At 46.3% G+C, this 26,278-nt stretch overlaps 1 protein-coding gene across 1 annotated transcript; it reads right to left on the bottom strand.

The window, feature by feature from the left end:
- Positions 1-1,445: 1,445 nt before the first annotated feature.
- DUSP29 (dual specificity phosphatase 29) lies at positions 1,446-26,278 on the bottom strand. Its single transcript, XM_008696072.1, has 3 exons — positions 26,079-26,278; positions 13,344-13,564; positions 1,446-1,744 (listed from the first exon to the last, which is right to left on the bottom strand). Exons 1-3 carry the CDS (start codon positions 26,276-26,278, stop codon positions 1,500-1,502), a joined length of 666 nt encoding a protein of 221 aa, XP_008694294.1. The 3' UTR covers positions 1,446-1,499.

Below are 26,278 nucleotides of genomic sequence, written 5' to 3'. Positions count from 1 at the left end.
CTTCATTAAAATGGAAATACTAATTTCTCTCTGGACAAGGAATAGATTAGACATAGGAGATAAATGAGTTTTGAGTGGGTTATTGGGATCCTGTGACAGGAAAGTCGAGGTAGGCACCTCTGTGACCCTGGAGCCCCTTTTGGTCTGTATATCTTTCCCAAGAGCCTGTGTACAGCTCCCATCACACTGAAATCTGAGTCATTATGAAGACCTGATCTTGGTCCTTTCTGGTCCTTGACCTCTGGCATCTCCATCGGCATCTCTCTGTGCGTTCTGTCTAGTTTAGGGTTCCTGGTTCCAGAAGCCATCTACCTGCTTGGTGCCTCCTGCTGTTTTCTCCTTCAGAATAAAAATCAGACACTCGTGGCTCCTGGCTTAGGCCTCAGGGGCAGGGAAATTCCACACCTGAGCTCACCTGACTTGTGCTCCCATTAAACAGCAAACAACGTTTGCAAATACTTTCTGGTGTGACTGAAAACAAGCCCTTGTTACTTTGACTAGAATCAAAATGAAAGGAGCTTCTCCAAGTAGTATCCTCCTTTTTTCCGAAATTGTAAAGTCAAACTCTTGTCCACAATTCATGGAACTTTTCTGGGTAGCGGCAGCTCTGGCTAAGATTCTAAAGAGCCCTGGCTCCTGAGGAAGGAGGAAGAACACCAGGCAGGGGCCTGTGTACAGAGACTCAGGACACCCACCCCAGTCCTAATAAATGAGTTACTCTCTGCACCTTGCAGAGAGCAGCGTCTACGGGGGGCGACCCAAGCCTGGGGATTCCGTGGAAAAGAGGATGCAGGAGTTGGTGAGAAAGTACGGATGCCCCAAAGAGGGGGCCTGCTAATAAGCTGTACAAACTCTTGTGTAACACAAGTCTCCTGTAACACAACTCCCCAGGGCACTTTCCTGCAGCTAGAAAAATAAAAAATTATATTTTAAAATTATTTTTTAAGAATATGACTTTCAAGGATGCCTGGGTGGCTCAGTCGGTTAAGATCTGCCTTTGCTCAGGTCATGATCCCAGGGTCCTGGGATCGAGTCCCACATCAGGCTCCTTGCTCGGCGGGGAGCCTGTTTCTGCCCCCCCCCCAACCTGCTGCTCCACCTGCTTGTGCTCTCTCTGACAAATAAATAAAATCTTAAAAAAAAAAAGTATGACTTTCAGACAAAGGCAAAACATTTAATCACAGCACAATGCCTACACATTTTCCAATCCTTTTCTGCTTCCATCTTACCAGATAAAAAAAATTAAAAAAATACAGGCGCCTCGGTGCAGAGCTGTGTGCTCATCTGTAACCAGTTCTGCTGAAGGCTGTCGGCCTCGCTCTGCCGGGAAGCCAAGCGCTCATCCAGGAGGCGGCTTTGAATCCTCCCTGCTCGTCAGCGCGCACCTGGGAAGTTTAAGAGGAGGTCAAGCTTTGGTTTCACTGTCCCAAGCCCCAGGGCAGGGCGATTTCGGCCTTCCCTCTCCGTTCCGAGGGTCTCTGCGTGCCCTGCGAGGGGCCCTACGGCTCCGTCTCACCAGCCTTCTCACCGTTGTCGCTGTGCGTGGTCTGTCGCCTCTGCTCCACCAGCTGCTTGTCCAGTTCCCGGAGCTGCTTCAGAAAGCCCCGGTTGGGTAGGACACAGCGGTTCTTGGCCACTTGTCGAATGGCGTCCACCAGGGTCATGTGCTTGTGAATCATCAGGTAGGCCAGGACCAGGGTCGCCGACCGGCTGCGGCCCATGACACAGTGAACCAGGATCTTACCTGAAATGCAGTGGGGAGAAGAGGCACCAAACTATACTAGCAGTCATTGCGTTCTTTGCCACCACGCACTCTCGGGGGAAGAAGTGCCCATTGCCCTTACGAACACCCTTGATGAAGCAGTAAAAATAAATTTTATCAAATTTCAGCTTTGGGTTACACTTCTTTTTTTTTTTTTTAATGATTTTTTATTATATTATGTTAGTCACCATACAGTACATCCCCGGTTTCCGATGTAAGGCTCGATGATTCATTAGTTGTGTATAACACCCAGTGCACCATGCAATACGTGCCCTCCTTACTACCCATCACCGGTCTATCCCATTCCCCCACCCCCCTCCCCTCTGAAGTCCTCAGTTTGTTTCTCATAGTCCATAGTCTCTCATGTTTCATTCCCCCTTCTGATTACCCCCCCTTTCTTTATCCCTTTCTTCCCCTACTGATCATCCTAGTTCTTATGTTCCATAGATGAGAGAAATCATATGATAGTTGTCTTTCTCTGCTTGACTTATTTCACTTAGCATTATCTCCTCCAGTGCCGTCCATGTTGTAGCAAATGTTGAGAACTCGTTCTTTCTGATAGCTGAGTAATATTCCATTGTATATATGGACCACAACTTCTTAATCCAGTCATCTGTTGAAGGGCATCTCGGCTCCTTCCACGATTTAGCTATTGTGGACAATGCTGCTATGAACATTGGGGTGCATATGGCCCTTCTCTTCACTACGTCTGTATCTTTGGGGTAAATACCCAGTAGTGCAATGGCTGGATCATAGGGTAGCTCAATTTTTAACTTTTTAAGGGACCTCCACACTGTTTTCCAGAGTGGCTGTACCAACTTGCATTCCCACCAACAATGTAGGAGGGATCCCCTTTCTCCACATCCTCTCCAACAATTGTTGTTTCTTGCCTTGTCTATTTTTGCCATTCTAACTGGCGTAAGGTGGTATCTCAGTGTGGTTTTGATTTGAATTTCCTTGATGGCTAATGATTTTGAACATTTTTTCATGTGTCTGTTAGCCATTTGTATGTCTTCATTGGAAAAGTGTCTGTTCATATCTTCTGCCCATTTTTTGATTTGTTTATTTGTTTCTCGTGTATTGAGTTTGAGAAGTTCTTTGTAGATCTTGGATACCAGTCCTTTATCTGTAGTGTCATTTGCAAATATCTTCTCCCATTCCGTGGGCTGCCTCTTAGTTTTTCTGACTGTTTCCTTGGATGTGCAGAAACTTTTAATCTTGATGAAGTCCCATAAATTCATTTTATCTTTTGTTTCTCTTGCCTTTGGGGATGTGTCATGAAAAAGGTTGCTTTGGCCGATGTCGTAGAGGTTGCTGCCTATGTTCTCCTCTAGAATTTTGATGGATTCCTGTCTCACATCGAGGTCTTTCATCCATTTGGAGTTTATTTTTGTGTATGGTGTGAGAGAGTGGTCAAGTTTCATTCTTTTGCATGTAGCTGTCCAATTTTCCCAGCACCATTTATTGAAGAGACTGTCTTTTTCCCACCGGATGTTTTTTCCTGCTTTATCAAATATTAGTTGCCCAAAGAGCCGAGGGTCCATTTCTGGGCTCTCTATTCTGTTCCATTGGTCTATGTGTCTGTTTTTGTGCCAGTACCATGCTGTCTTTGTGATCACAGCTTTGTAGTACAGCTCGAAATCCGGCATTGTGATGCCCCCAGCTTTGTTTTTCCTTTTCAACAGTTCCTTGGAGATTCGGGGCCTTTTCTGTTTCCATACAAATTTAAGGACTGTTTGTTCCAGTTCTTTGAAAAATGTCCTTGGTATTTTGATCGGGATAGCATTGAAAGTGTAGATTGCTCTGGGTAGCATGGACATTTTAACTATGTTAATTCTTCCGATCCATGAGCATGGAATATCTTTCCATCTTTTTATGTCTTCCTCAATGTCTTTCAAGAGTGATTTATAGTTTCTAGAATATAGGTCCTTTACGTCTCTGGTTAAGTTAATTCCAAGGTAACGTATGGTTTTTGGTGCTATTGTAAATGGGATGGATTCCCTAATTTCTCTTTCTTCGGTCTCGTTATTCGTGTATAGAAATGCAACTGATTTCTGAGCATTGATTTTGTATCCCGCCACGTTACTGAATTGCTCTATAACTTCTAATAGTTTGGGAGTGGCTTCTTTTGGGTTTTCCATATAGAGTATCATGTCATCTGCAAAGAGAGACATTTTGACTTCTTCTTTGCCAATTTGAATACCTTTGATCCCTTTTTGTCGTCTGATTGCTGTTGCAAGGACTTCTAGTACTATGTTGAATAATAGTGGCGAGAGTGGGCATCCTTGTCGAGTTCCTGATCTTAAGGGAAAGGCTTCCAGCTTTTCCCCATTGAGAATAATATTTGCAGTAGGCTTTTCATAGATGGCTTTTATGAGATTGAGAAATGTACCTTCTATTCCTACACTCTGAAGGGTTTTAATCAGGAAAGGATGCTGTATTTTGTCAAATGCTTTTTCGGCATCGATTGAGAGGATCATATGGTTCCTGAGTCTTTTCTTGTTGATATGATGTATCACGCTGATTGATTTGCGAATATTGAACCACGCTTGCATCCCAGGTATGAATCCCACTTGATCGTGATGGATAATCCTTTTAATGTACTGTTGGATTCTATTAGCAAGTATCTTGTTGAGGATTTTGGCGTCCATATTCATTAGGGAAATCGGTCTGTAATTCTCCTTTTTGATGGGGTCTTTGCCTGGTTTGGGGATCAAGGTAATATTGGCCTCATAGAATGAGTTTGGTAGCTTTCCTTCTGTTTCTATTTTTTGAAATAGCTTTAGGAGAATAGGTATTATTTCTTCTTTGAATGTTTGGTAGAATTCCCCAGGAAAACCGTCCGGGCCTGGAGTTTTGTTATTTGGAAGGTTGTTTATCACTGACTCAATTTCTTCATAATTAATTGGCCTGTTTAAGGAATCAATTTCTTCCGGTTTCAATCTTGGTAGTTTATAGGTTTCCAGGAAGGATTCCATCTCTTCCAGATTGCTTAGTTTATTGGCATATAGCTGTTGATAAAAATTTCTAATAATCCTTCCAATTTCAATGGTGTTCGTCGTGACCTCTCCTTTTTCATTCATAATTTTAATAATCTGGGTCCTTTCTCTTTTCTTTTGGATAAGTCTTGCCAGTGGTCTGTCAATTTTATTGATTCTCTCAAAGAACCAGCTTCTAGTCCTGTTGATCTGCTCTACTGTACTTCTGGTTTCTGCTTGATTGATTTCAGCTCTAATTTTGGTCAACTGCTTCCTCGTGCGTGGATTAGGCCTGTCCCTCTGTTGCTGTTCCAGCTTCTTGAGGTGAGAATATAAAAACTGCATTTTAGATTTTTCTATTCTTTTGAGTGAGGCTTGGATGGCTATGTATTTCCCCCTTAGGACTGCCTTTGCAGTATCCCATAGGTTTTGGACTGTTGTATTTTCATTCTCATTGGTCTCCATAAATTGTTTTATTTGATTTTTGATTTCCTGGTTTATCGAGTCATTCCTGAGCAGGATGGTTCTTAGTCTCCAAGTGTTTGAGTTTCTTCCAAATTTTTCCTTGTGGTTGAGTTCCAATTTCAGAGCGTTGTGGTCTGAGAATATGCAGGGGATAATTTCAATCTTTTGGTATCGGTTGAGACCTGTTTTGTGTCCCAGAACATGGTCTATTCTTGAGAATGTTCCATGGGCATTAGAATAGAATGAGTATTCTTTGGTTCTGGGGTGTAGTGTTCTATATATATCTATGAGGTCCAACTCGTCGAGTATGGCATTCAAAGCCTTTGATTCTTTGCTTAGTTTTTGCCAGGGTGTTCTGTCTATTTCTGATAGTGGAGTGTTGAGGTCCCCTACTATTAATGTATTTTTATTTATATGTCTCTTTATTCTGGTTAAGAGTTGGCTTGTGTATCTTGCTGCTCCCCTGTTGGGGGCATTGGGTTACACTTCTACCTAATATTCTGTGTGATGAAATGGTACGTTCCCATAAAGCGCTTTGGCTGAGTACCAAAGTAAGATGGTTATCTCAAGGAAAACACATGGGAGATCGCGTTGCAAGCTGAGTTAGCCACTGTTCATGAAACACTGTTTTTACTTAAAAGAACAAATGACAGAAAAACCAGGATAATTCACACTTGGGTATTTGGCAAGCTCTGTCTCAAAAGTGAACAAAGTAAGCCTCTCATTTCAAAGAAAACAACCAATGGTATTTGCTGCCAGTGATAAAATCCAAGCTTTTGAGCACAAAATTAGAATTTTTGAAAACTTTTATCTATTACTGTGAGGTTGACAGTTTCCTAATACTGATGATATTAATAAATGTGTTCTTTTGATAATGTAAAATGAAAAGTGTCAACAATTGAAAGATCAACATAACTTAGGGAACTGATATTTTCCAAATGACCAATATTATGAAATCATGCATGGGTAAAAAAAAATCCATTCAAAGTGCGAGACAGACCAATGGATTTTCATATAACAGAGTATGTATGAAGTTTATCAATATGTTTCAGTTGCCACATCACAGCTAGCCTTTAAAAAACTATTACTTGTCTGGGAAACAAACTGAGGGCTTCAGAGGGGAGGGGGGTGGGGGATTGGGATAGCCCAGTGATGGGTAGTAAGGAGGGCACGTATTGCATGGAGCACTGGGTGTTACATGCAAATAATGACTCATGGAACACTACATCAAAAACTAAGGATGTACTGTATGGTGACTAACATAACATAATAAAAAATTATTATAAAAAAACAAACTATTACTTGTCAAGCTTTGGTGTAGTATTAAAGAAGAATATCCACAATTATCTGGAAAAGCTATTAAAATATCCCTCCCTAAAAAAATTTAAAAAATAATAACCCTCCTTTCTCCAACTACATGTCTGAATGAGGCTGGATTTTCTTCATATACTTCAACCGAAACAACGTACCGCAACAGATTGAATGTAGAAGCTGATATGAGAATCGAACAGAATCATAAGAGGCCTAACATTGAAGAGATTTGCAAAAAATGTAAAATAATGCCACTCTTCTCCCTAGCTTTATTTTAGAAAATACAATTTTTTTCATCAAAGCATGTTGTTATTTTAACATGCAATGGGTTTTCAAATTTTGAACAAATATTTTTAAGTTTTTCAGTTTTTATTTCTAATAGCATAAATATTGATAGATAAAACCTACACGAACAAAAGCTCTATGAAAACGTCAATACTTTTTAAGAGTGTCAAAGCGTTCTGAGACTAGAAAGCTTGAGAACCAGAGATCTAGAAGAATCTCCATAAACAAACAAACCAAAAAACTCCCTTTGGACACGACCATGGCGTCAGCTGAGTCCGGCTGAGAAGCCACAAGGTGAAGCAGCTTGTCCGACCTTCAGGACAGAATTTGGTAGCGCTCTGGAGCTCACACAGCGTCAGCGTGCTTGATCTCATTTTATCCTTACCAGAACCTTCAAGCTTCATTATCATCGTCCCTGTTTTACCGATGGGAAATGGGCTCAGCGTGGTGAAATGACATACCAGAGGTCACCTAAAAAGCAAGTGCCGTCCCTAGAAATGGTTTAAAGCAACTTGCTATTGAGGCCCTTCTGTGTGCTGACCACTGGCCTCAGTGCTCTGTGGACAGAGAAAGTAAGAAGATTCAGCTCTCCGCCCGTCCCCACCACGGCCGCCCCAGCCGCTGCCCTGTCACTGTGGGATAGCTCGGCTGGGGTTGAGATGGCTGGGGCAGTTTGAGCTGTGTGACTTGTGACCCCAGCCATGTCTCTATTCCTGAGTCTCGGACCTGAAGCTCAGAAGGATGACAGAGAAGACTTAGGGACGTCACTGGCTTTGTGGAACGTCAGCAGGATACGAGAACAGCTTGCTAAAGGACATTTCCGAGCAGGTGTGGCTCCCCCGTGTCCTTCTCACACTCACCCCCTCACCTTGCCAGGGACCATGCCCAGGACAGTGGCGATGGTCAGCAGCCCAGGCAGCATGAGAAATCCAGGAGGCCCCGACCACCAGGCCCGGGGAATCTCTCTCCTCCCCCGGCTGGCGAGGCCCGCACACGTTGCCCGGCAGGGAGGACTCCATTTTGGTCCCTCTGCACACCCAGTGCTGGCACAGAGACGTGCGTCATAAGAACTGTTCTCTTTATCACCATTCGTTTTCACGAATCTCCACAAGCTAGCCGGGGCCCTCAATCCCACCCGCCATGTTGCTGAGCTACAAGAACGTGAGTACACAACGTTTTCCTTGTGCACACGGGCTAGAAAGGAAGGCGAGAAGCAGGGCCGGCTTCTTTATTGCTGGGTCGGGTTTGGGGGAGGCCGGCCCTGGCTCTTGCGTGGCATGACTGCTCCTGGACTGGAATGTACCTCTGGCATTCTAATCCCCACAGACTGTTCCAGAGGCTGCCTGGCCTCTTGCCAGCTCTGCTGATAACTAAAGCGTTTCTTCCTCTCCTGGCAAAAAGGGTAATTCTTTCTGTCATGACTAAATGCTTGAAACAGACGAAAGCTGTAGTTCATTAAGTCTTTTGGGAGCCTGAAGTCTGTTAAGTGGGAGGAGGGGAGGGGAGAAAAAGGGCGAAGGGAGATGGAGGGGGTTGGAAGAGAAAGGGGGAAGGGAGGGAACGGCGCACTTGGCTCCGGCAGAGGCTCCAGGAGCTGAATTTTGGTTTTACAAAAGCAGCATTAATGCCGTCAGCCCTGTGAGCTCGGTAGGTCTCCCTCGGGTTAAAGGGCCTGTCTCGGCACCCCCAGGGCACTGCTCCCTCTTTGCTCCGTGGCTCAGCTAAGCACCACCCCTTGGGGTCCAGCGTCCGGTGGGGTGGTGAGCACGCTCCCAGGAGGGTTCAGAAGACAAGGGCAGGGGCACCTGGGTGGCGCAGTCGTTAAGCGTCTGCCTTCGGCTCAGGGCGTGATCCCGGCGTTCCGGGATCGAGTCCCACATCGGGCTCCTCCGCTGGGAGCCTGCTTCTTCCTCTCCCACTCCCCCTGCTTGTGTTCCCTCTCTCACTGGCTGTCTCTCTGTCACATAAATAAATAAAATCTTAAAAAAAAAAAAAGACAAGGGCAAGGGCAAGGAAAGCTGCATGGGGCCTGCTCCGGGCATGGCCCACACCAGAGACTCTGGGAGGCTCTCTGTTAGACACCAGCCAGGGTGAGGGCCCCTCGCGAAGGCAGCTTTGTCGGGGTTGGCATTTCCTAGTTCAGTGCACCCCCCTGCAGCACACCACGGTTCACAGCTTACTCACCTCACCCCCGAATCTAAGTACATAGTTCACCACAGCCAATCGGCACAGCAAACGGATGTGGTGGATACAATGATCATGCCCGCTTTACAGGGGAGATGAAGTGCAAAGAGCTGGTCTGTCCAGTCTGCACAGCTGGGAAGTGGCAGAACCGTGATTCGCACCCAGGCTACCTGATGCCGATTGGGAGATCTTCGATGCTGGTGGCATCACAAGTGTGTGTATATCAGACAAAAGTTCCACAAGGTAATAGGAACTTTTACTACGTGCAATACATGCTGATATTTTCAATTCTTTTCTAATCTATTCATTTTCTTAAAAGAAATGCTGGTTGCACCCACTAAATTGATTTCTATGATGCACTGAGAGGTCCCAATCTATGTTTCAAAAATGGTGATTTCAATGCAATAATTTGCCTTAGCCTTTACCAAAAGGTAAAGTCCCACAATCATATAAAGAAAACCCATATCCAGAACTCTGTTAGTCCCCAATTGCACATTTTCACTGGTGACCAAAAGATAGGCCCCGTCACTGAAATCAGATATACAGGCCACGCCTGTTACCCACCAGACCCACCAACCCCCACCCTCAATTCAACCCCACCCCTGCCAGGTGTGTTCTCTCATAAGCAACCTCCTTCCTTGGTGTTGGAGGAATGCTCTTCGCGCGTCTCTCACTCACCTGCCTTCCTCAGCACCCCGCAGAGGCGGGGTTCATACTCCCCCTGCAACAGCTCTGGGTATGTGGAAGGCGTCTGGAAAAGGGTGCATGCGGTGTTTTGAACTGCGAGGGGGCAGGGCTGCGTGTGCTGCCGTGGGGCAGGGGACCCTTAAAATACCCTGACAGTCTGGTCTGGGTAAAGCTTAGAAACACCGGAGAGCCAGGGTTCATACCCGCCTTATCCATAGTAGATTTTAAGAAGGCTTCAAAAGCAGGCTATGGACTGTTTAAGAGAAAGAAAGAAAGAACAAAAGGAGAGTGGCGATACTAAAACCTGATCCTTAGAGCCTCCCGGTATCTGCGCCGGGCTTTCGTAAATTAAAACCGCGTGACTTCGCCTCCGAAGCGGCCACGCCGGGAGCGGTGCAGGCCGTCCAAACGGGGTTTCGCGGCAGTATTTTGTCCGCAGTTCTTTCTCGGCTGAAGAATGACACGTTCAGCTATTTCAGATCTTATAACCAGCTGGCGTGCCTCACCTTTCATGATTTTTGGTGACCTCTTATACAGAGAAGTCACTGGATGTTCAAAATAAGGGCACAGGACTCTTCTGAGAGGCCTGGGTGACAGAAAGAATCCTGCTGGCCTCTCATTAGCTCTGTGACCCTGGGCACGTGACTTGGCTTCTCTGGGCCTCTGTTTCCCCAGCTCTAAGGGCCAGACACCGGACTAGCTTATTTCTGAGATTTTGCAAGGGTGACTACAGTTGTCTGGGAAGTTCTTTCGGAAGAGATGGGTCAGGGTAGGACGGGAGAGGGGTGGGTCCCATGGGGCTCACAGCAGGCACGGGTACAGCTCTGCAACACCATGAGCAAGGCTTTTCAACAAGAGTAAGCAAGACTGCACGCAAGGGGCAGCAGAGGGAAACAGTGTACCCTCGGTTGAAACCAGCCAAGGAAGACAGGAAAGACAAGAGAGGGGAGAGAGAGATGCCTTGTGTTCGGGCCAGGCTGTCCATCAACACCTCTTACATCACGAGTATAATAAGAAGCACATGAGGGAGCCTGGCTCTAATATGCTCGAGTCGTGTCCCCTAGACTTCCGTTGAGTGACTAGACCCACCATGCCGCCCACCGCATGCCCCATGAAGGCTGAGCACCTGCCGTCCCCATTGGATGGAGCCTGCGACAATGCCACTGCTGGCTAATGAGCATTTTATTTCGTTACTCGGACGACTCAGCCTAGGTTACAAACGGACAGCCACTGGATTTCTTTTGTGTGGCCTTTGTAGTATTTTAAGAAATTTTCAAGGTGTTGCCAACAGTTAAAAATTGGGCAATTTCACGTTAAAATCCAGACTGAAGACTTTTCCCGAAAAATCAGATCTACCCCATTTGCACTGATTCTCACAAGACTCATGTTGGCTGAGACTGAGTAGCAGGCGCCCCCTTGGAGAGTATATGGGACTCTCCACCTGGCCACAAGCACGCCCTCCCCACCCCCCACGCGGTCCAGCTTCATCTCCCTGCCAGGTTCTGCGGGGTTCACATTCGATTTGAACCCCAGACTTGAAGATATTCAAGCGCAAAGGCACTGAGAAGGGACCCCAGTCTCCCACCTGGCCATGAGGTCATGCACTGCTCCCCTTCCCCAGCCAACTGGTCTAGCCCCACACCCCCGCCCACTGATTCTAGCCCCTGCATGTTCTCAGACTTGAGCACGTACTTTTCTCACTTGACCCTCCCTTTTCTTTGCTAGGTGCTCTCAAACATATGACCCAGGAGTCGGGTCCCACCCCAGCCTGACATCTCATCAGTGCTCTGCGATCTCCCCAGGCCTACATATGACTTGCGGCCCCATTCTTTCCTAACTCAGCAGAGGGTTGAGGACCCTAAAATGGTGTGCCAGGAACTGAAACAAGCTGTCATGTGAGTCACTGTACTAGTTCAAAGTTGGAATGTCTTTTTTCCTTTTTTTTTCTTTTGGGATTGGAAACTTCATTATTATGATGCACACACGCTAGTGTGGTTATGTGTTTCATGGTGCACGACCTCTCTTTATCAAACACATCTGAGAACCCGCTGTGCACCAGGTTCGACGTTAAGTGCTCTGTGTGGGTTACTGACCCTCATTATAACCTTTCAAGGTAAATATTTTCATCACCAGATTGAGAAAGCAAGGCTTAGAGAAATCACAGTGTTAGTAGGTTGTATGGCGTGAATTTGAACCCCGCCCTGTCTTCTCCAAGGCCTGCCAGACCCCTTCCATTAAGAGAAAGTTTGGAGATACAGTAATGGCGAAAGAGTACATTAAACAGAAACCGAAGGACTGGGCTGTGGCAGCTTTTTGTTTTTTCTTGTCAAATATGTTTTCGGTTAACTTCAAATAATCAGAGGTGAATTTTACCTCATGTTGATGAGTCAGAGTGCAGTTGCTTTTCGATACTGCTTAGAAACCCAGAATGTGCAGAATGCAAAGATGGTCCATAAATAGTCTCATAAAAGCATGACTTTGAAATCAGAGGCATCCCCTAATAGAAGCCCTTCAGCTCTGTGAGGTGTTTTTCTTTTTCATTGCGACATTGCTTTCTGAACCAAAATTATGACAGACTGTTGGTGCCTAGCTGTGGGGCCAAGACCACCAAGGGACAGCCATCAAGGTCTGGGACTCTGCCTGGGCCCAGCGGCAGACTGCAAGTTCCCCAAGCAGGCATCAGCCAGTCGCTGAGCCTCGTAATCTCAGCCGCTTGTGGCAAGGAAGGCTTTCAGTAACTGGACACCCTGAGTTATGTGATGGCCCCATAAAGAGGTACCGCAAGTGGGCCTAAAGTCAGAGCACAGAGTAGGGAGTAGAAGTCCCTCTGGCCTCTATGAAATGCCCCTGAAATACCCCCTTGCAGCAATAACTATGTATTGTTTTACCTCAAATCAGACCTAAGCCAAACGCTTCTCTCCAAAAGAGCCTTGTAGCCTTTACCTGGATTAAAACAGCTAAAACTGCATTTTGAGTGCAAGGACTAGCACTGTGATTTTAAAAATGGATAATTAACCTTGGAAACTTGGACATCACGGACGCAAAACTCAGATTCTCAAATACAGTTTGACACTTAGAAGGCTAGGTTGTAAGCTTTCTATAGGAGGCCTCACTAGACTGTGTGTGTGTGTGTGTGTCGGGGAGAGTTGGGGGAAGCCACGGGCTCGGTTGGTTGGCAGGAGAATTTGAAGTCTCTCAATGGATTCCCAGTCAAGTCAGCTCCCTGAAGGTTTTCTGGCATTAAAGCCCCTAGCTATTAGTCAGGTTTGGATCCAGGCACAATTAGCGTTTGGGCTGTAGTCCCAGGTCTGAGGGCATCCAGACGTCCCTGCTGTTCCAAGGACTGCTGGTGAGCCTTAGGAAATTGGGATTCAGGCAGAAGGACTTTCCTCTGAACCCTCCCGATCCCGATTCCTCACAGTGGCAATCAAGGCCCAGAGCCCACTAGCAACACCCTCGGTGTGGCTCCCAGCCTCCTGGGGCTCAGACAGTCCCAGCTCAATCACACACATCCCCCGACCGCAGAACAGGCTTTGAGAGTGCGCAGATCCCGCCTCCAGCCAAGGCGAGGGGCGGGGCCTCATGGGTTGGGGGTGGGCCTTCGTGGGGCGGGGGCGGGGCCTTAGGCAGCTTTGTTGGGGTCGAGCTACCGAGGGTGACGGCTCTCTTACTGTGGTCACGGCTGAGCGCAGCGTCGATGAAAGCGGCCGCCGGGTAGAAGAAGACGCTGAGGTCGAAGGTGGGCAGGTCGTCGGCCTCAACGCCGTGGTATTCGATGGCCATGTCGCGGTAGTAGTCGGGCCCAGTGTCCACGTTCCAGCGGCCGTGAGCCGCATTCAGCACGTGCGTGAAGCCCGCCTTCTGCAGCCGGTAGCGGTCCAGCGCCGTCGCCCTGGGCACAAGGGGAGAGGCTGCTTGGCTGCGTGGTGGCTTGGCCTGCCTGGATCAGGAGGAAACTCGGGGGCTGCCGGTGAGTTTCTGCCATCGATTCCGAAGTAAGGCCTAGTCACTGAAATAGGACTTCCCAGTCCAAAGCCTTGCTCTAACGGACCCCTTGGCGCATGTTCCCAGTTCCGCCGCTTTGAGAAGGGAGAGAATGAAGGGTGGGGTAGGTGAGCTAGTCATTGGTCCCTTCACTCTCATCATTCACCAGCTACAGAAGAGTTGGTGCTAGACACTACGCACTGGCACCTGCCAAATCCCCTAAAGGCCACCAGAAAACCTGTTCATCTCAGCCTTAGAGCAGGCCTCTCCTCTGAACCTTCTAGATGTTTGTGGGGTTTGGTGGGTTGGGGCTCGAATGAATGATTTAAGATGCTGTTTCTGTGCAAGGAATTGATTGGGATTGGGCAAAATTCTTGACATTTTTGTCCACAGGGGTGGTGAACACAGTATAGAACTCTTGCTTTGATAGGTGAATCATTGCCTAATTGGGCAAAGCATTTTTCTGAGGAGAGCTATTTGAGCTGTCTATTGTTTGAGTTCATTTCAGGAAGTTCCTGGAGCCAACTGTGATTTTCTGATTTGTAGCCTTATCTTTCTAGGCAAGAATTTCCAAGAACAAAGAATAAAGTTCTACCGAAGTAGGTGGTCTTGGAATATAGGGCAGAGGCAGGCTGTCAGAAGCAGCAGGAGCTATTTATGTCTAGAGGGGCCAGGGGAGACTTCCTGGGCAAAGGCCCTTTGAGTTTGCCTTACTACAAATGTCAGCACTTGGTGATGGAGGGGAAGAGGGAGGCAAGGGCAAGGAAGTAGCACAGCCCAAGGGGTGGAGGCTGGAGATAATGAAGGCCCTTCAGGAAATGTTTATTATTTCCTGTAATCAATCATTTATCACAAATAATGATTTAGAATCTCTTGTGTGCCAGGCACTGTCCTGGGTGCTGATGATGCAACAGTGAACAGGTTAGTCAAGGTCCCTTGGGAAGCACAGATTCTCATAGGGAGAGCATATAAACAACAAACAAAGAAAGAAGACAATTTCAGATAGCAGTACGAGCTGCACCGAATGGCTGTGGTCCTGCTTTAGGTAAGGTGGTTGGCGAAGGCCTTGCTGGGAGGTGGTATTTAAGCTAAGACTGAGGGGTGAGGAGCTAGGCAGGGGAAGAGCAGGAGGAAGAATGTCTCATCCAGGCTGAGGATACAGCAAGGGCTAAGAAGAGAATGCAAACACATGTGGCTCTAGTAGCAAGAGGGCTAGTGGCACAAGAGCAAGTGGGAGAGGTAGACGGGGCCGGGTCATGGTGGACCCTCTAGGCCATAGGGAAGAGCTAGCATTTTACTGTCAGTGTGGTGGAACACTGAGGGTGTTCCTTTTTACGGAGGGTTTGAAGAAAGGGGTGAGCATTGTTTGCTTTTTAAAAAATCAGTCTGGAGATGTGTGGAGATGGATTGGAGACGGGGACAGAATAGAAGCAGGGAGCTCTGTTGGAGGCTGTTGCAGTTGTACAGCCAAGACAGGAAGGCGGTTGGAGCAGGTGGGGTCACAGCAGACCTTGCTGATGGATAGGGAAGGGGACAGGGAGGAGGAAGCTGATTTGGCTAGAGCATAGGATGTGAGACAAGGGGAGAGAAAGGTCTGGAGAGGGAGTGTGGGGTTGGATCATGGAACTGCTTAGATCTCTATTTGGGGGGCTCAAGGACAGCTTTTGATAGTGTTTGAGGAGGGGAGATCCTAACTAGGTTCTAAGATGACATCTCCCCTCAACAGCACAAAGACCAGTTCTATAGCTCAGGAAAGAGATAAGGGGTCTGGAACCATAACAATAAGAGGCCAGAAATAGCATTGCGCTCCAGCTGAGGGCTCATCTCAAGGTCGCTGATAAAAGGATGTAGACAGAGGCACCATATTGAATGCCAACATTGATCAATACCTTGGGCCAAAAGGAGCCTTGTGGCAGGAAACATATGCCATGGCCCCTTGGCCAAGGGCCCCTCGTCTGTTGCTGTTTTCCTGGAGTCATGAGAGGAACCACGATGGAGTCCAGTGTTTGGGAAAGAGAGACCCAAACACAGGCATTGAGCTTTTAGAAACATTTGCAAACAGCCCATTGGAACTGAGCCATGGGATGGTGGAGAGTTCCTCCAAGCCCCCCAGCTGGCCTTTGGTGTTGCCATCCTGACAATGGACTACATTCTGCTTTCAATTTTTCCTCAGAAAGACCTGTTTTTCATTTTTCTTCTTGTCCCGAAGTATGTATACAACAAACATTATGCTTTTGGGACATAGATCTGCGCTCAATTAAAGCCTCCACTAATGCAGTCCATCTTGCAGAGTAGCAGTCAACCTCACTTTGAGGTTGAGCTCAGTGGAAAAATGAAAATTAACTGTCCTTGACAGGAAGTCCCTACCCACCATAAAGACTGTTCTCTCTGGGTTCAGCAACTGCGTTTCAACATGATCAAACAGCAGTTTGAATAAATACCAGTTTGCACTTTGCTGCTTAGGGGGTCAAGGATCAGGGTAGATATGTGACAAGACTCATTGCCTGACACCTCCACAGTCAGCCTACAGAGCTGGCTTTAGCTGTGTCTGAGGGAGAGAAAAGGGCCCCTGGGGAAATCAGACCTGCTGGGTGTCTGAGGCCCACTGCAGGTTTTCATGGGCTCTGGCTGCCTGAGCCAGGAAAGGGAGGTGGTGGGTGTCCTTACACACCGCTCTGGGGATTTCCCCCTAGCTTGACACTCAGTCCAGTTAAGAGCTCAGAAGAGTATCCATGGCAGAATGGGGGTCTGCAGACAGAGAAACTCTTAGCACTATTGGTACATAGCAGCTGTGACGGACACAGGGCCCCAACTGGCCCAAATGCCTGGCTCAGCAATTCCTGGGAGTGGAGTGGGTCAGAGGGGGCTCCCTAGCCCTGTACTGTGGTTTTCTTAAATGTTAGGCCCACCTGCTTAGATATGTTATGTGGGAGAGACTAAAAAATGTGCTTCTGCTGAGGAGAAAAGCTCCAGAGAAAAACAGACTTAGGAATTTACTCTAGAACCTAGATGATGCAGGAGCCTTAGTTTCTGGAGGTTTAATAAAAAAAAAAAAATTAAATCCTAATATAAGCAGTTTGTTTATTTAAAGAATAATATGTCATCAAAATATGTCATCTAATTATAAAAATAACACATGCCCAGTGCAGAATGTGAAAACCAGATTCCACCTCCCATACGCACAGGAAAATCACCTATATTTCTACCCCCTAGAGATAAAGTCTTTTGCTTTTTGATGTAAGATTCTCCAGTTGCTTTTCTATGCATAGATTTATATATTTTATATAGAGATTCGTTTTGGGGTATGATACCATATGTAAGTTTCAAAAACTTTGACATGGTGATATATTGCAAACATCTTCCTCTGTCAACATACAGCCTTCAGGAGCTGTGTGCTGTTCCATTCTGCAGGGAAATCTCAATTTTACCTCACCCAGCTCCTATTTTTGGACTTTGTCTCCTCTCTCTCCCTCTCGCTCTGTCTCTATCTTTATCTCTCTCCTGAAGGGGGAGTGGCGGGTATTATAGGAAACACTATAAATGAACAACTTCGCTGTATTTCTTTGGGCACATCTCTTGATTATGTCCTTAGGAGAGGTTTGTTTTTTTTTAAAGTGGAATTGCTGGGTCAATGGGTATGAGCATTTTTAACACATTTGATACGTGTTACTAAATTATCCTCCAGAAAGCTTGCTCATTTTACATTCTGATTTTTATTCTTTGCTAATTTCATAGGCAAAAATAAGTAAATAAATAAAGATATCTCCTTTTCATTCCTTTCAGCAATAAAGTTGGAAATTTTCTCACACTTTCGTCGGACTCACGCAATTTACTTTTGAAGAACATTGCCGTTATCTCTGTTTTTGACCCAATTCCCTTTGTCTCCTCTCCCTGTGAAACCTCTGACCTGGCTCTGGGTTCTTACTCTAGATTGGAGGGCCAGGGAAATGACTTCCTTCTGGTCTGGACCAGTTTCCTCATTCCGAGACCTCCCCTCCCTTCCTCCTTATCTGGCCTGGCCCAGCCTCCTTCCAGCCCCTCTGAAGTTCCTCCCGGAAGCTTGTTTCAACCCACCACCCTGGAGGAACTGCGAATCAGAGCACTCCTGGGGAAGCAGCCTCCTTAGGCAGCACTCCTGACATTCCACTTCTCCAGACCTCTCGGTGCCCCCTTGACTCCCAGCCCAAACACCTCAGCATCTGCCCAAAAGCCCATTTTGGGGGACACACATGTCTACATCTCCACAAGCCCTCCCCCAGCTCCCTCCGGCAGGAAACCAGCTGCTGCCCTGTTGCCAGCATTCTGCACTGGGCACTGAAGAAAGGCCGCTAATGATCGGCCGGGTCTCCACACCCTTGTGTCTGTGAGGACCCGCCGATTTCCTGCCCCTGACTGTAGTCTGGCATCCTGTTCATTCTGGTGTGTTTGACACTTGTGGCCTCGTGTCATTTCATGGGCATGACCCTGATGGGGACCGTCTCCTTTGGAGTCTTGACCATCCCGGCCCCTTGCAGGTGGATTTCAAAACAGCGGGCACATTTCTAGCTTTTGATCTCCATCAATTCCCCTGATAGGAAAGGGAGATTCGCTGGCTTTCTGGTTTCTTGGGTGTTCTTGTTACATGCTGACGAGGAAGCTGCTTGCTTTGGAGTCCTCTCCAAACACACGGGGCTGACAGGTGCAGTGTGTAAGCTTACACACTGCTGCACGAGCTGAAACAGCCAACCCTCTGGGACCTCCAGTTTTCTTCCTTTGTTAAACAGAACCAATTACTCTGGCAGTACTTTCCTTACAAGATTCTTGTAAACTGATGCAGCACTCTAGTTTCTTTGAAAGGTTAAAAGATAAATTCAAGGGAAAAAAGCAGTAGAAAGATGTACAACAAAATGTTACCACTGGCTATCCCTGGGTAAGGGGATTATAGAGAATTTTTCTTCCTTTCATTTGTAAATTTTGGTAATGAATATGTCATATATTCCTTTAATAAGTAAGCATATACCATGATTTTATTGATGTTTTCCTTAGTTCTCCGGAGACACTGGCTACTCAAAGGTATAAGGTGGCCCCAGCATTTTTAACTCTTGTTAGAAACCTCTTCATCATCTGCCCCGGGGATGGAGGTTAAAAGGGGAAAGAGAATACTGGGAGGCCTAGAACTAAGAAATGATGTTGTATTATTAACTAGACCAGGCATTTTGCTACCCATGAAAGGAAGTAGTTGATGTTGCTTGAGACCCTTGCTGAGAAGCTGGAAACGTCCAGCCCGGTCCCCCCCGTTCACTCTGCCCATGACCGGTGCCCGGTTGTATCTAAGTCACCTTTGGTACTTGGAGGTTCAGAATCCAGGTTTTCTAGTTCTTTCCATTAACATTCAGCTTGTTAAATTGTGAACCTTGGCTGTGTTTTCGCTGCATCCTAAAGCAGTCATGGCCCACCCTGGAGAAGCCAGTCAAGGGTTAACTCTGCTTGGTGCCTTAAGGCTGAATTAGTTCCTTCTTTTGGTGGGGAGAGGGTGCAGCTGTCCGTGCACCGGTGAGAGGCCCTCTCACAGGCCGAGGGCCATCTCAGCTGGCTGATTTGCTTTCACCTCACTTTCCAGCCTCCTCGACTACAAGTGAGGCCTGGAGATGGCTCTGCTTTTGAGACTATTGGTCTGGTTGGGAGGAGAAAAACAGAAAGGGCAAGATAGCAAGACCCCCCGATAGCATGCTCAGGCTGAGTCGGGATGGCCACAGGGAGGAGTCCGGCTTTATGGGGACAGGCAGCTGGCTGTTGATGACCCCCAAAAGCCAGACCTTGGAGGCAACTGCATTTTAATAAAAATGGAGAGCTGCTTAGCGGCCCTGCCACTCAAGCGACAGAGCAGCTTAGCGCGGTGGCGTTGGCTCACAGGGATGCTGACGTGGGGAGGAAGAAGAGCGATTTCTCAATTTTCCTGCTTCAGCCAAGCCTGTGGGAGGCTGTCCTGCCTGAGAATTTGCAATCACTTTGACAGTAGCCAGGATATTTCCCCTCCTGCTGACTGCAGGGGAAAAAAAAGAAAAAAGAAAAAAGATTTTGCTAAGCAAATGAAAGATGTGAATAAGATTAAAGGGAGAATATTTAAATTACAGAAACTTAGTGCTTTCAAGCATACTCAAGCACTTTTGAAGCACCCATTTAGGGACTGCTGATTGATAAGAGGCAATGAATTATTCTTATCTCATCATTGACGCCAGTCCCTGGCTCTCTGGAGGGCAACACTTGGTTAACCTAATTTGAATCTAATTTGAATGACTTAAAGTAATAAAACAAGTATGTGCTTGAACCTAATAAAGCCTAATTTATTTAATAGCACATTTCTTAAAGAATTTCATTTTAGAGCTGGAAGGGACCTTTGAAATCATCCCTTTATTTTACAAATAAAGAAACTGAGTCCCAGAACAAGAAAATGTTTTGCTCTAGGCAGCACCTAAGGACCACCTGCACTGGGGGCTTGAACTCTGTGCCCTGAATCCCATTTGAGGCTTTTTGCTTTACTCCATGCTGACCCTACAGTTCCCGCCTGTGGCAGATTCAGACCCCCTACCAAGCTGTGGGAAATGTGTGGGGAGAGGGTGCCAGCCAGAATGACTTCTTGGTGAGAATACCTGATAGGTGGCCAGCTGGCCTGGCCCAGCCCCTTCCACTGACCCAGCACACTCAGTACCAACCAGATCTCCCTCCTGTCTGTGGCTTCTTCTCACCAGGCCTCAGTGGTGGCATCCATTCTGCTCTCCCTGAGCTGGTAAGCCATGGGGACATAGAGTTACCAGGCCTCCACTTGGTAAATCCCCTTGGAATAAACCGAGACTGAGAAAATGTTCTAGAAGTTCCGAAATCCACAGGCCGATAGGGTTTTGGTGTGGCTCTGCCTTCTTAGGCTTAGGCCACGTGGGTTTCTGGAAGGCCAGGACAGTATCTGTGGAGGAGGTTGGTACATGAGCCAGAGAAAGCCCATTAGGAGGGACCTTCCTTCCAACCTGACCTTGGGTTCCTGATAGCATCCCATGGGAGAAGTTTGGCCAGGGGTGTTTTCTGTCTCAAGGCTGCCCTTAGCACAGAGCAACCCTTAATGACAGAGCACAGTGACTGTTCTTTACCTCCGTCGCACATGGGGAGTTGAATTTCAGGAACCTGCCTGATCTGTCATAGTTCACACTTACTGGGTGTGCCACTCACTGTGCTGAGTGGCAGGTGTATTAACTCATTGGATCCATCTCTTATAGGTAAAGAAATAGAATATCAGAAAGCATGAGTGACGTGCACAAGGCCACATGGGGACCAGTATTTGACTGGGCACGGTGGCCTTGGAGCAGATGCTCAGCCATTCTGCGTCTCCATAAAGAAGCCCTTGAGGGGCATAGAGAGGAGGGAGAAAACATGAGCTGCTTCTTTGGGCTAAGTCTGGTCCCCAGCGGGCCCCAGACATCACTGGTCTAGGCCAGTGGTTCTGGCTACCCCAGGACATCCATCCTCACGCTCGGATCCTGACCGCCCTAACTTCCAGAGCCTTCATACTTGCCTTTCAAAAATCTTAGGTGCTTCTAAGGAAAGGAAAAGTTCAACCTAAATGCAACTATGAAATTAAAACTGAGCCTTTGTGCACAAGGAGCCAGCTGTGAGCTTTTTGCTGCTGCTTTGGGCAAAGAGACCAAGAAACACAGGCAGCCCTGCCTGCTGTCAGCAGGGTTGTAGCCTCCATGCGGTTGCATTGGCAGTGGAATGAATTGCTCTCTCAATAAGCATTTGTGAGTCTCATTACCCTTGTAAATGGGTGTCGAGGAGGGACCCTGAACAGGGCTGAGGACAAGCCCTGTGCCATGCTGACGTTAGCCCTGCCCCGCGGTGCACGCAGGGCATACACACTGACTATGGAGCCTGCCTAGACTGGCCGTATGTGTGTTTGTTTTGGGGCTCAACCAGGCAGAGCTGGAATGAATTGAAAGGGCGGTGACATTTTCTTGATTGAAGGAAGCAAGATTGTGGTCAGATGTCAAGGAGGCAGGCATATCTCACTGCATCACACCCTGTTGTCTGGCACTCTATTAACTAGAATTTGCCTCTCCTGTTAAGACACTCAGTGGCTTCCTGAAGAGAGTCCCTTGGCCGGCATTCAGTCTTCCACAAGCTGGCCCTGACCTACCTTCCCACATTTCTTTGTCACTAAGTAGCAATAATGATAATACTTGTATTTGTCTACACAAAATGTTCTTATATTCCATATCTCTTTGAATCTTTTTAGTAATCATTTTTAGAGATAAGGACATAGGCACACAGTGGTAAAAGCACCTGGCCAAAGCCACTACACCTGGAGTGGACTGTGTGTTACCCTGCCTAGGGACAGGTTAAGCTTTTCTGCCCTAATAACATGAGGGTTTGGCTTGGACTTGCTTTGGCCACTGAAATGTGTGGGCATAAGTGGCACGTGTCACTTCTGAGTCAGCTTGTGATTGTCCACGGCCCTTCTCGCTGCCAGAAGACTGGCAGTATCCCAGATAGGGGCTGCCCTGTCAGCCTGAATCCTGAGTCCTGGAGGGACACGGATGTAGAGCAGAGTTAGACCTGGCCCACCATGGATATGTCACGTGCCTGAGAAGTAACCCATTGCTGTGGTAGGCCACCGAGACGTTGGGGTCACCTGTTACTGCAGCACGGCTAAATCTGAGCTGAACGCATGGTGGTCAAACATGTCTCAGTTCTAGACCTCCCGAGAGTGGACCTCTACCACATTTATCACCTGTGTTCCAGAAAAACCACCCTGCTTATTCTCACCTGCATTCATTTCTTCATCCTGCTGTCTCTGCCCAGAACTCTGTTGAAGTCCTATGCATCTTCCAGAGTCACGCTTGGAATTCACCCCTTCTGTGACACTTTCTCAGAATCATAATCGTACCAAACACTGAGAAGCATTTACTTACTATGTGCCTAGCACTCTACTTGTTTTAATTCATCTCATCTTCACCCCATGAAATAAGCCCTATCTCTGCTGCCATATAAGGTGAAGAGAGGTAAAATAAATTGTCTAAGATCACAGAATTGGTGATTGCCAGAGCCAAGACTCGAACCCCACGCTCCTTCCACTCCACTACCCATTCTTCTTCTGTTCCCTGTTCCATTTCTACACCTCTCTTCTCCTCAGCTATAAAAGTACTTCTTTACCTGATTGACCACATTTTCTTGATCTGAGTTTAGGTATAAATTCTATCATTTACTGTTGGTATGACTTCGAGCTGGTCACTTAATTTCTCTGAGCCTCAATTTCCTCTTCGTATCCCCCACAGCACCTAGCAAGGTGCCCAGTAAATACTGACTGAGCAAATGGATGAACTCTCTGAGCCCTAGTTTGCCCGTTTGTAAAATGAGAATAATAACGGAACCTCCTTCATAGGGTTAACTAGCACAGGGCAGGGCACATGGTAAGATGTATACGACACAATGTAGCTGTTATTATTATTAGCTGTAGGAAATGTAAATATAGTATATAATATACAAAGAAAAAACTTCTCACTACGGGGATTGGGGAACTCTAGCTTCATGGCAGAAGTGACTTGAGTGGTCATTGTAGAATGCATAGAATCTGGTTACAGAGATGAGGTGATGGGCAGGGCATTTTAGGCAAAGGGAACAGCATAGATAAAGACAGACAGTGTAAGGCTTAAAATCTTAATCCTTCTTCCCCCAGTTTTACCATTATTAGGGTCAGATCTAAGGAAATAATCCTAAATATGGAAAGATTTTATCCATAAAGATGGCCACTGAAGTATTTATAAAAGTGAGAACATAGAAATAACTGAAAAGTCCAACAGTAGGGAAGTGGTTAAATAAGTGACCTTATACCCACCGGATACAGTATTATCTGATATATAGTATTATATTATAATTAAGTGTATGAGATATATGTAGTAAGGGAGAAGTTTATGAATGATCCTATGTGGGAAAAAAGATAAGATGAATAATCAATATGGTTACAACTATATAAAAGCAAGTTTTAAAACCAAAATAATCAATCAATCGATCAACTCAAACCAAATCAAAATAATACACAGAAAGTCGAGGAGGAAATATTAATAGGAGTAGCCTCAGAGTAATGGGGTTTGGTGATTGCTCTGAGATTAAATTTTCTTCCTTACATTGACCACTATTACTAGAGCAACCTTTATTGAGCGCTCACTATGTACTAGGCACTGCACTAATATTTTACATATACTATCTCGCTTAACCCATACAACCAATGAGGAAGGTCCTCTTGTTAACCTACTCCAAATAGAGAACCTAAGACTTCTATATTTATACTTGTATTACTTGTATAGGAAAACCTGTATTTACTGCATTTATGTAATATTTTATAATTAAGAGATAAGAGATTCAGATCCCCCCCCCTTTTTCTTGCTACTTCAGGGATAAAATACACATTGTTCTGCATATTTCCTTATGTCCTGATACTCTTATTTTGGTGAATTACATTTCTTAAAGTGATATTGGGGTCAAAGTATATGTGTACCTTTTTTTAATTTTGAACTCATTTTAGAGTTACAGAAAAGGCACAAAAATAGTACAGAGATTATTTGGCAATAAAAAAGAATAAAATACTAGTACATGGTACAACTTGGATGAACCTTGAAAACATTATGCTAAGTGAAAGAAGCCAGACACAAAAGTCATGCATTATGATTCCATTTATATGAAATGCCCAGAAGAAGTTTAAATCTATAGAACAGAAAGCAGATGGGTCAGTTGCATGGGTAAGAAGATGGGGAATGGAGAATTTTGAGGTGGTTTCCTTTTGAGGTGATGAAAATGCTTTCAAATGAGTGGTGCTGGTCACACAACTTAGTAAATGTAATAAAGCCACTGAATTTGCACTTTAGAAAGGTGAATTTTATGGAATGTGAACTATTCTCAATATAGCTATTTAAAAAAGAAATCAGTACAGAGAATCTCATATACCCATCAGGGAGGTTCCCTAAATGTTCACAACTGGGAAATGATTGGATAAATTACAGGACGGCCCCACTATGGAATAGTAGAAGTACAGGATAGTACAATTCCTTTTTTTCTCCTTAAAAATTGTTTAAAAGAAATGAAGACCCTTTATGTGTGTGTATATGTTACCTTATGTTTGCAAAAGTGTACCTAAAATAATACAAGTATGCAAGGGAACTTAATACTGCTTAATGGAAGAATTGAGAGAGGACAGAGGGAAATTATGCAGTCTGTTTTTACAACCCTCTATTTAGTTTAATGCAGTATAAAAGGGCATGTAATTTTTCTAACTTTTTCAATTTAAAAATACTAAGAAAAAAAAAAGGATAGGAGATGCTGCCCCCGGAATTTCCCATGACTAGACAGTTATCTCTAGGTTTTAAACAGCAAGATGTTAACGTTGCGCATTCAGGGTTCCTGCACCACCAGTTCCCAGAAGAGATGAAACCTGAGTGGGAATCCTGGGGAATGGAGGGAGGAGTAGGAGCGCTACTCAAGGTAAAAGCTTCTGGGTAGGGCAGAAGTGCGTTTGAATCCCAGCTCTCTACCACCTGCTGACCTGTGGACCTTGGGCCAGTTGCTTAACTGCCCTGTGCCTTGTGGGAGTAATTAGATGTCCTCTTTCATTGGGCTGTCGTGAAAATGAAATGAGATCATTCATGCGAGATGGTTAGCACAGTGCCTGGAACATAGTAGTCAATAAATGATAGGCATTATTATTATTAATATTATTTAGATGCTTCCCAGTTGTTGGAGGAGTGGGGAAGGGTGGCTACAAACATCTAGAGGAGGGGATGATGACCTCAACTTTGCCAGGCCTACCATGCTTCCCAGTTCATCAGCTGATGTGTTCCTGTGCCACCAGTCTGAGAACTGGCTTTGTTCTTGCTGGTATTATACCCAGCTAAAGTAAAAGGCTCCGTTTCCCAGCCTCCCTTGCAGCGAGGGGCAGGGGAGGTCTTGGGTGACCCTTCCCTCTGGAAAGATGCCCTTTTGCTCTTCCTTTCTCTCCATGCTTCTATGGCCTGGATCCATCCCACAGACGGTAGCTGGAGCCCTATTAGCACTCTTGGCCCATATCACAACTTCGAGGAAGGAAGCCGCACCCTCAGGATGGTGGGGCAGGAGCACCAGGAGCCTGAGACACTGATGACCCTGGGGTCGCCATGCCAGCCCCAGTTCGCCTTCTTCTGGACTTCTTTTATATGAAAGAGCAATAAACCTCTATGTTGCATAAGCCCCTTCTCTGGGTTTTCTATAATATGAAGATAAACCCAGCCCTAACTGAGTTCTCACAACACAACTAGCCTAAAAAGCAACAAACCAAGGCTAAGAGCAGGTGAAGGGTGTGACCCGCAGAGGGGCGGGCTGCCTTCTCCTGGGTGAGGTCGGAGGTGGGGCTTGGCCTGGACACTTACTCGTCACCTATGTAGAGCTGGGGCCAGACCTCGTTGACGTGGGTGTACTGAGGACTGCCCTTCCAGAAGAGACGCTCCAGCTCGAAGGCTCCCGGGGTACAGTAGTCGTCTGCTTCTGCCTCCCCCTCCACCTGTGGCAGCAGCCTCTTGGGAGATGGGTAGGCATTCCGGATGCTTGTCTTCGGTTCTCTCGATGTCAT

Source organism: Ursus maritimus, unplaced genomic scaffold (genome assembly GCF_017311325.1).
Source record: "Ursus maritimus isolate PB19 unplaced genomic scaffold, ASM1731132v1 scaffold_7, whole genome shotgun sequence".
Taxonomy (NCBI): domain Eukaryota; kingdom Metazoa; phylum Chordata; class Mammalia; order Carnivora; family Ursidae; genus Ursus; species Ursus maritimus.
This window is presented reverse-complemented; position numbering and strand designations above follow the sequence as displayed.